Source organism: Engystomops pustulosus, chromosome 11, assembly GCF_040894005.1.
Source record: "Engystomops pustulosus chromosome 11, aEngPut4.maternal, whole genome shotgun sequence".
NCBI classification, from domain to species: domain Eukaryota; kingdom Metazoa; phylum Chordata; class Amphibia; order Anura; family Leptodactylidae; genus Engystomops; species Engystomops pustulosus.
Window position 1 is genome coordinate 13483168 of NC_092421.1, and position 10871 is coordinate 13494038.

The 10871-nt window shown below is 39.5% G+C and overlaps 1 protein-coding gene across 1 annotated transcript in view; it reads right to left on the minus strand.

Moving 5' to 3' along the window:
• ARID5B (AT-rich interaction domain 5B) overlaps positions 1-8978 on the minus strand; it is a 232458-nt gene extending 223480 nt beyond the window's left edge. Inside the window, exons 1-2 of the mRNA XM_072131033.1 lie at positions 8847-8978; positions 8289-8543 (exon numbers count right to left, since the gene is read on the minus strand). Of these exons, the coding sequence (XP_071987134.1) occupies positions 8289-8543; positions 8847-8867 (276 nt within the window). The 5' untranslated portion in view covers positions 8868-8978. The remainder of the gene's footprint in view (positions 1-8288; positions 8544-8846) is intronic.
• Positions 8979-10871: the final 1893 nt, after the last annotated feature.

Here is a 10871-nt window from a genome sequence, read left to right on the forward strand (position 1 = left end):
TGATCCAATCCTTGGCATGGATGAGAATCATCCACATTCATGTGAATGTAAATAGACTTCAATGTATTACCAACAAAAGAACTAAAGAACAAGTGATAAGGGATTCATTTGTTTTAGGGTGTAAGCACACTGGACATTGTGTGTGATACATTTCTGTATTATTACTGTATAAATGACAGTGTGCAGTAATCCAGATTGGAAGTTACAAGCTTCCCTTTGTATGTGATATTGACACTTCCTCTTTCACTTTCGGCCACACTGCACAAAACTCCGTTGCATTAAAAGATTAATAAAATTATATAAAATAATAAATAACACCAGCAAAGAAATCGGACACCGTTTTCCTCCAAACTAACTAACTGTAATACTTTTTTCCACCTAGAATAGTTCGAAAACTTTTAATGAGAATAAAAGTTATGTATCAACACGTATGTTGATTATGGGCATATATACTCGAGTATAAGCCTAGTTTTTCATCACAAAAAATGTGCTGAAAACCCCAAAACTTGGCTTATACTCGAATAAAAAAAAATATATCAAAACTCACCTTTCTGGCTTCCCCCGCTGCTGGCTATATATACTGGGGCAGGGGGCTGCCTATATACTGGGGGATATAGGCTGGCAGGCTATATACTGGGGGGCAGGTGCTGGCTATATACTATGGGGCAGGGTCCTGCAGGCTATATAATGGGGAGGCTGTGACCAATGCATTTCCCACCCTCGGTTTATACTCGAGTCAATAGGTTTTCCCAGGTTTTGTGGTAAAATTAGAGGCCTCGGGTTATACTTAAGTTGGCTTATACTCGAGTATATACGGTATATATATGTGCTCATACACATGGATGTGGTTTCCACTTCCCTGCGTATAAACTGACCGCCCAAGTCTCAAATAATAATAGAGATTCTACTTTCATGGTGTATAAGTTGAACCCACAGAGGCAATAAACCAGGCAATAAATTAGGTACGGATAAATTAAGGCACCCATTTTAGTAAAATCCAAGGTCAAAACATGAAGTGTCTAATAATCGACTGTATGGACTGACCCAGCTTATATTTGATTCTTTATGTAACGGGTGAATTCCAAGGCTCAGTAGTTTACTGCAATAGGGCCTGTTCAAAGTTTGGTTATGTCTTAAGCAAAAATTGCAAGTATTTCCGGTATATTTTACCCCTCTTTAGCTGTCTCACTGGGCTTTGGCTCACAATAGGCAGATATGTAAAGACATAACAGAGATGTGGCTGAGTGGGTAGCACTTCTGCCTTGCAGCGCTGGGGTCCTGGGTTCAAATCCCACCCAGGTCAACATCTGCAAAGAGTTTGTATGTTCTCTCCGTGTTTGTGTGGGTTTCCTCTGGGTCCTCCGGTTCCCTCCCACACTCCATAACATACTGTTAGGTTGTTTACATTGTGATCCCCATGCGGAGAGGGACCAATTTGACATGCTTAATCTGCGTAATCTGTGTGCGCTATATAAATAAAGAATTATTATTATTATATGTGCATTGGCCCTTATAAAATATGGGAAGAGGAGCAAACACACACGGGGCTTTTATAGGGCAGGAAAGGTTGGAGTGACGCAAGTAAGTGCCGATTGTGATTTTCGCAATAACGTCTAGGATTAAAAGGGCAAATATAGAAAGAAATGGAAAAATAAACATCACATGAAACATAACTGAAACGTACACTCATGATCAAAAGAGCAAATATTTCTTTGAAATATTTTACCAAAGCGTAGTATTTATCACATGCGCTTCCTCCAGAAAGAAAAAAAAAAGTCTTAATGGAAGTTCTAACTCAGATAAGGTTTAATGAATGCTACACAAGCTGGACTTTAGCACTGAACGTGTATAAATATCAACACTTGTTACTTATTGGCCACATATTCTTCTGAGTAGAGCTCAGAGGAGCAATACGCATTGATTATAGTAAGGCTACATTCACACTGCCGTTGCCCGCCCGTACCGTACCGGGCAACGGCAGTGCACGGGGAGAGGAGGAGGAGGTGAGAGCAGCTCACCCCCGCCCCTCTCCATAGGAAGTTATGGCGCACAGTACCGTACTACGGACAAAGATAGGACATGTACCGCTCCCGTATGGCGCCGTGCGCCCATTGTCGTCTATGGGGGACGTATATCGGCTGTATATACGTCCCCCATACGTCAGTGTGAATGTAGCCTTAGTCTGTGATATTTCAATCATTAAAGGTGTTTTCCCATTTCAGCAAATTAATGTTATTGTATGTATTATAAAAAGTTATAAAACTTTCCAATATACTTTCTGTATCAATTCCTCAAGGTTTTCTAGATCTCTGCTTGCTGTCATGCTATGAAAGCTTCTGTGTTTACTGCCAGTGGACAGAAATCTGACCATGGTCACACAGGTGCACGGCTCGTTATATCGCAGAGAGTAATCAGAGCTGTGTGATATAATGAGCTGTGCACCCGTGTGACCATGGTCAGATTTCTGTCCACTGGCAGTAAACATAGAAGCTTTCCATAGAGTGACAGCAAGCAGAGATCTAGAAAGCTGTGAGGAATTGATACAGAAGTTATATTGGAAAGTTGTATAACTTTTTATAATATATACAATAATATTAAATTTGCTGAAATGGGAAAAACCTCTTTAATTGACACAGAGTTAGATGAAGACATATCTATATACACTATCCTGTATTACAAACCCCCTTAGAATGAAGCAGTCGTGACTCAACCTCGACTACCGTCCTAACTTTTATTTACTACATGTTAGATCATCGCCTCTGTCACCTATAAAACTGTATTCACACAATGAGACTAAACACATACATAAGAGTCAACTTGACAGCTCGACACAACGTTCGACAAGCCTTAAAACACGAGTGAGCTCATAGATCACTCAAGCTGATGGCTTATGAGGTCATTATTGTTCCCAGGGAAACATATACTGCCAAACTAAAAATCAAACTGATATGGGGCCAAGTCTAAACACTTAGAATGTGACTTAGTAGAAACAGAAATTGGCAGGCGGCTGCAACATATGCCAGGTTACTTATTAATATTTTATTACACTTAGAATTAAACAACGTATACCACACATCAACACTGACTTATGGAAAGACTGTTGGATTATCCGGATGTAAACGCTAAAAGAGAAACCTAAAAGGCCATACTAGGGTAGGGTTACTACATACTAGAGGTCAATGCCCTTTCCCATTTCTGAATTTCTATTTTCACTTCCAAAAGCCAGAACTTTTTGTTTATATTTCCTAGAGCAGTAGGAGGGCTTGTTTTATATAGGACAGATTGCACTTCTTAGTGGCGCCATTTAATATTCCATAGTGGACTTGATAAAAAAATGTATTTGCACCTTTTATTTCAGGGTGTTAAATTTGCCAGCACCGATCACGGGTATAACCGGTAAGTGTAAACATTGAGGTTCGGTTGAATTCTGTCCACTCATCCTGAGTCTTAATATATAATATATAAAACTTTACGTGTATTTTAACTTTGGAAAAAAAAAAAAAAAAAAGCTTGTATCACCCCTATAACTTTTTCACAGTTGTGCTCCTTTTCGCAAGGTGAGAGGATATTTTCATTGACTGTAAGACTTTTCTATGGGTGCCAAAACGGCTTTGTAGTGATCTGGACAATTTTTTCGGTTATGACCTTCATGGAATGGTCATCCCATGGTCTATGGGATAACTGTTATATTTTGATAGACTGAGCATTTTTAGTTACATGTTAATAATTTGGTTTATTTATTCACATATTCATTTTAGGGAAAGCGAGGGGGGGGGGGGGGTTAGAATTTTTATTTATTGACAGCAAACAACAGGCGTCTCCTATATACCACAGGCACCTGACTTGGAAGGAGAGGGTTCAGGATGTGAGCTTTAAGGCCGCGGTCACACGTACCGCTAGGCGTCCGTTCATAACGCGACGCTAGTGCACAGGGGGAGGTCCTCGGCCCGAACGCACATGCGTTTCCAGAGAAACGCATGCGATCGGCTTAACAATTGGACCTCCCTCTGTGCACTAGCGTCGCGTTATGACGGACGCCTAGCGGTACGTGTGACCGTGGCCTAAAAGCATCATGCAACTAAAGGTTAGGATATCTGCTTACTGAAGAACACTGGCATTTAGGGTACATGCAAACATTCAGGATAGGCCTACACATGCTTACAAATTCTCTTACAAAATTACTATTTTTCATCTTACAATGCTGGACATGTCAGCATAGCCTGACTGACCACATTGTGAGAGCATGTTTACGGAAAGTTAGCTTGGTAACATCCGTGGCACAATACGTGGCCGTCCCTCATTTCTAATGATGATGTTGGTTGGCAGCAAGATTATACCTACGGTCCTCCAGTGGCGCAAAAACTTGTGTTTTCTAATTTAGGAAACTTATTTTTGTGGCAAGTAAACCCCTCCATATACCGTACATTTTTTTATGAATGTAAATGGGATGTCCAACCACACCCACATAGGACGTAAATGAGAATTTTTATGTGGAATATGTGCTTGGAAATCTGCATCAAATCCCTTATGCCCGAGTCAGTGAGGTTAGTCAGCACTGGCGATATCCACTGTTTATATTCTCATAGATTGTAAGCTCTTGTGGGCAGGGCCCTCAATCCAATAACTTACTATGACAGTGTTTTTACTCTGGAATGTCATATTTAGTCTCTGTAAGCCACCCATGACTAATGACAAAGATGTATTATTAAAAACAACAACAACAACAACAGAGATCATCCAAAATTTGCTGAAGCTTTGCCAAATTTTTCACAAGATTCGGTTCTGGTCCTAATTGATGTTTCTTCAGCGATCATGAAAATATATGAGTACAGGCAGTCCCCGGGTTACGTACAAGATAGGGTCCGGAGGTTTGTTCTTAAGTTAAATTTGTATGCAAGTTGAAACTGTATATTTTATAATTGGAGAATCGGACAAAAAAATTTTTTGCCCCAGTGACAATTGGAGTTTAAACATATTTTGCTGTAATGGGACCAAGGATTATCAATAAAGCTTCATTACAGACACCTTACAGCTGATTATTGCAATCTGGGACTATAGTAACAACCAGAGAGCTTCACCAGAGGTCAGAGGGGCCTGTCTGTAAGTCGGGTGTCCTTAAGTAGGGGACTGCCTGTATATGAAAATGGCATATAACCCCACAGATGTTACATGAGAAGCTCCCATCTCACTCTGTTAAAATTTCAATGACAAAAATGAGAGACAAACGTACCTAGCCAACATTTAAAAAAAATAAATAAATAATCAAAGCAGATAATATTTGATACCTGAAAAATTCCAGATTCATAGCAAATCTGCGAATCAACAAAGACATTTGCTCATCTCTAAATATTAGAAAGGATGTAACAGTGAGAACAGAGAATTCTTAAACAACCCCTCAACCATATGGATGGTTAGGATTATTCAGTTTCACATTCACTGACAGCAATCAGAGATACCATAAACAGTAAATCCCTTTAAAAAAAAAAAAATATATATTGTATAGGAATGGGAGAATAATAAGTTCCCCGTCACAATAAAGCTATTTTAAGACTTTTCAGGTAAGTGCCATGTACCAGACAAAAGATTTATTACTTTTATTATGTATCCAGGAAGTAGCACAACAAGCTAATAAAGATAATTATTAAAAAAAACAAAAAAAAAGGATTGGCTACAAAATGTAATAGCCCTGTAGTTCCCACTAATCCAAACAGAAAAATAAGTGCCAGGGAAAAAAAAAAAAAAAAACAATGCTCCATTATCAAAGCAAACATGACCTCCATTATAACTCCTGGGATCACTGCTTATTATAGACACAAGGAGGAGGAGGGGGGCGAGGGACACATCAGCGAAATATTTAGCAGTAAAAAAGGTACAAAAAGAATCAAAAATCAATAATAAAATGATGCGAATGTATATAAACAAGTTAATGGAACGAGTGGAAACAAAGTGTATTTGAACATGGGAGTGTTATGTTGCCCTCTTTAGGCTCTGGCTCTCAGTGCTGGTTTCTGTAGGCTCGCTGCCAATGAAGTAACACTGGATTCTGTTGCTTCTGCGATCCTGCTAATGAATGACTAACTCAGGCCAGAGGGGAAATGACATCACCAGGGTGTAAAGCACAACTACATTAGGAAACTTTCTACCTGTTTCAATTATTTATCAATATCATCCTGGGCGACAGAGGCAGGACCTTTGTCAAATCCACCAAACTGTCCTCTAATACAGTGTCATAGAATCCATAGACTGTCAGCTCTTGTGAACAAGACCCTCACTCCTATAGTTCCATCTGACCTTGTTATCGCTCTGTAATGTCTTATTTTGCCTGTATATGTATCACAATGCTGCAGAATATAAAAAAAATTTCATACTATTTTTTTAATTTTTATTACTATTGCCATATTTTATTTTTTTTCCCCCTTTATCATCAGCATTAGGGCAGTAAAAAAAAATTTTATGTTAAAATAATAATTAAGAAAATAACTATATGTCGCTGTTCTTTGAAGATCACCGTTTATGTACAGCGCCCAATTAAAATCATTGCAGATTGTTAAAAAAAAAAAATAAAAAAAATAAGGGAGATGTCAGGACTGCATTGTCTACAAGTGTTTTGCAGCTTGTTACTGATGCTGTTCAGGCGACTAATAAAATGGCTGAGTCATTTCCTTTAAGTGGCAAGAGAGAACATGGATGATATTCATACTGCCTGCTTGATATTTAATCCTTCCCCCTTTTTTTTTTTTTTTTTTTTTCACAAACCATGTTGAAGTAATAAATTTGAAAAGCAAATAATAAGTCCTGCCTATTGGAGAAGGAGGGGGGGAGTAGATGAAGGGGGGGGGGTGGTATAGACAGCTGCACAGGAAAGTTAGACAGGGGGAGGGGACACATTTCAGATCTTCGCAAGAAGTGAGGTCAACCTGCTAAATTTTTAGAAGTTACAAAATGTCAACTCAATACTGTAGCCAGGAGATGAAAAAAAACAAACAAAAAAAACAAAAAAAAACCAAAAAAACAGAACACAGATATGTAATAAATGGAAAACAAAGCCATTAAATCTGAGCGTAGGGGGGCAGCCAAGCACAACTAAGAAGTAGAACGAAGCCATTTAAAAAAAAAACCTGTAATATTAAACTGCAATGTAACCCTAGCCTTATATAAAAAGGCAAAAGACAAAACTGCAATTAAGCCCCATTAGACGATAGGTTGACTTAAGCAAACGGAGAGCTTTCACCAAAAATAGGATGACTTCTATTTCAAGAGATCACAGAGCGAGAGAAAAAAAAAAAGAAGCAGAGTTGCCCCCCCCCCTATGTATTCCCCCTCCCTCCGGGAACAATGCTGTTTATAGGATTTTACATGCAATCCACAGTGCTGGGCATGTACACTATAAAAAGAGTTGAGCGGTAACCTATTGCAGCCATTGGAGTACAATAAAGCAGCATAATTGCAGATCTGGAAAGAAGGAAGAAGAAGAAGAAGAAGGGGGGGGGGGGGGAGAAGAGAAAGAAAAAAAAAATAAAAAGACATTGTAAAGCGATCATGCTTTGATGATTTGGGGGCTATTATCTGAAAAATGTCAACTGTAGATCAAACATTATTTTCTGGAGAAGAGGAGAAGGGGAGGGAGAGAAGAAGGAGGGGGGGGGGGTGTCATTCATTTAGTGATCGTTACAAAACACTGCATTGTGCACAAGGGGTTAACTGCCAATGACAACCGCAAATACCTCCATATTAATAAATAGTCCCGAGCCATCAGATTCCCTTGTTAAGGATTAAAGCAGTTAATGCTTAACGTGTTTGTGCTGGTTTTTAACATGGACAGATTCTTCCTATTCTATCCGCCCCAGCAAGTTCTCCTCAATTGTATTTATTCAGATACCTGTCACTTTATCCAGCACACACACAAAAAGGAGATTTTTTTCTTTTTGATCTCTTTCAGCCGTCATCTCTCCATTTTTTTTGTAATAATCTGTCTATTAAAACATATCGTACAACCTTCTCCCCCCAATCTTCCTTCCTTCCTGGGAACAATATCATGCACTGCAATAATAAAGCCAGTGGGACTGTAATGGATGCAATCAGCAATATATAACACACAATGATAAAGCGGAAGGCACCGTATGGGATATTTATAGAGATGTCAATCATGGGGGGGGGATGTGGATTTTGGGGGGTTTTGATAGTCAATGTATCTGCAATGGTGACCCCCACCTTCCCCTTATTACATGATATGAGCATTGATTACATGTATCCCCCCCCAATAATAGGAGTGACAAAGGGTTAATCACCTCTCCATGGTCGGTATTCCTACCCAAGGGAGTATCTTCTGGAAGGAAATAAAGTTTGGAGCTTGATAAAAGTTGCTTGCTAGTCCTCTCTTCCCATAACAGCTGGAGCTCCGCTATGCAAATGGGATCCTCTGGCTTACATCTGACTAAGAAAAAGTCGCCAAGGGATAAGATTCTTGCTCTGTCTTCAAGGTGGAACTGGAAAGCCTTGTAGAAGATATAAGGTCCATGGAGACCACAGGGTGAGCCGACCCACTGTTAGGAGACAGAGATAGAAAAATGTCACAAAAATGTTTTTTTTTAAAAATTATCACAAAACAAAATATCTATAGACAAGAGAGAGAGAACAGCAGCAGCAGCAGCAGCAGAATCCTTAGAATCAGTACAGGAATGTAACAATGTAACAAAAATAAAAATTAAAAAAATTCCAAATATTATTATTTTTTTTTGCTTAGTTGCCCCTTCTAAAAGTTTGTGTCAAAGTTGGCTGGTTGTGAGGGGGTGAGGGTCTGCCAGCTCGCCCCCCTGCAGCCGCTGATAGGGAGCAGATAATAATACCTTCACTGAGTTGGGCTCCATCTCGACGCTCTGAATTGATTGAACTCAACATTCTCTCCAAACTTGTTGGCTTCAATGGATTCAATCAGGTCCTGGCAGGGTAAAGCAACAGCGCCGCGGCTTGTCAATATAAAACAGCTGCTGCTCGCAAACTAAAGCTTCAAAATGACAACACGGGCACCCTAATATTTCTAGGGCACCCACATTTTATCCCCGTAGTAAAATAAACACCCACCGAGAACAATTCGCAATACTGAATTATCAAAGAAGCGCCGGCGCGTCCACGACGACGAGGAAGCTGAGGTAAAAAACGGAGATGATCGCACTAAAAAAATCCAAAATGAGCTTTTCTAGGGATATATCCTTATAAAAAGCCTATTTGGGTGACAAGGGTTTTAAAAATGTCAAGAGAATATTTTTTAATTGGCGAAAAGGGCGTTGTGGCTTGCTATGCATCTGCCAGGACCTGCGTGTATATGTATAATATAAAGAAGGTTTCCTGCGGAGATTCGGGGGCGCTCTGCTCGGCGACACAGAGCGCCCATAACACACGGGCGAGATGCGGCTGCATTGTTTTAGTTTTTTTGTTTATTTTTTTTATTGTTATTATTTTTTTTAAATAATATTTTGTAATAATTGAAGGATCTGTGCAGCTTGTGGTGTGTGCGGAGCAGGGGGAGGAGGAGGAGGAGGGAGGAGGCTTTTATTATATAAACATATAAATATTAATGCAGTTGTCAGCTCTCAGGGCAGGGAAATAGACTCCGCGCTGATTGCAGGAGGGGGAGGACAATAAAGGGTGCACACGACTAATCGATATGTGTGAGGGGGGAGAATAATGGAGAGAAGAGAGGGGACCGGATTGTTATGGCTGCGAGCTGATCAGTCACTGCTGGATGTGTATAGTGTGTATGCATAGGAGGATGCTTGTGCCATGTCACTCACTGCCAGCTGGATGTGGGTATAACCCTATATATACATATATCTATGGTATAGGGCAGTGATGGCGAACCTTTTAGAGGCCGAGTGCCCAAACTACAACAAAGACCCGCTTATTTATCGCAAAGTGCCAACACAGAAATGTAATTTGTGATTTATACTCCCTTCTCTGTCACAGTTTTCATTGATACCGGCACCCTGAGGCACCAATAAAGCAGAAAATAGTCCCAGGTAGTCCTGTCACTTTAAAATAGCTCTGTGCACAGCAAGTGGGCTGTCTGGGACTGCAGGAAGATACCTGGAGTCATCTCTGGTGATGGCCTGAGTGCCCAAAGAAAGGGCTCTGAGTGCCACCTCTGGCACCAGTGCCATAGGTCAGCCATCACTGGTATAGGGTGATCTGACTGTATGTGTGTATATATATAATGTCACTGCCAGCTGGATGTGGGTATAACCCTATATATATATATATACATATATCTATGGTACAGGGTGATCTGACTGTATGTATATGTATATTATGTCACTCACTGCCAGCTGGATGTGGGTATAACCCTATATATACATATATCTATGGTATAGGGTGATCTGACTGTATGTATATGTATATATATATATATATATATATATATATACATACAGTCAGATCACCCTATACCATAGATATATGTATATATAGGGTTATACCCACATCCAGCTGGCAGTGACATATATATATATATATATATATATATATATATATATATATATATGTCACTGCCAGCTGGATGTGGGTATAACCCTATATATACATATATCTATGGTATAAGGTGATCTGACTGTATGTATATATATATATATAATGTCACTGCCAGCTGGATGTGGGTATAACCCTATATATACATATATCTATGGTACAGGGTGATCTGACTGTATGTATATGAGTGTATATATGTTTTGTCACTCACTGCCAGCTGGATGTGGGTATAACCCTGTATATACATATCTATGGTATAGGGTGATCTGACTGTATGTAAATATATTTTATGTCACTCACTGCCAGCTGGATGTGGGTATAATCCTATATATATATACATATATCTATGG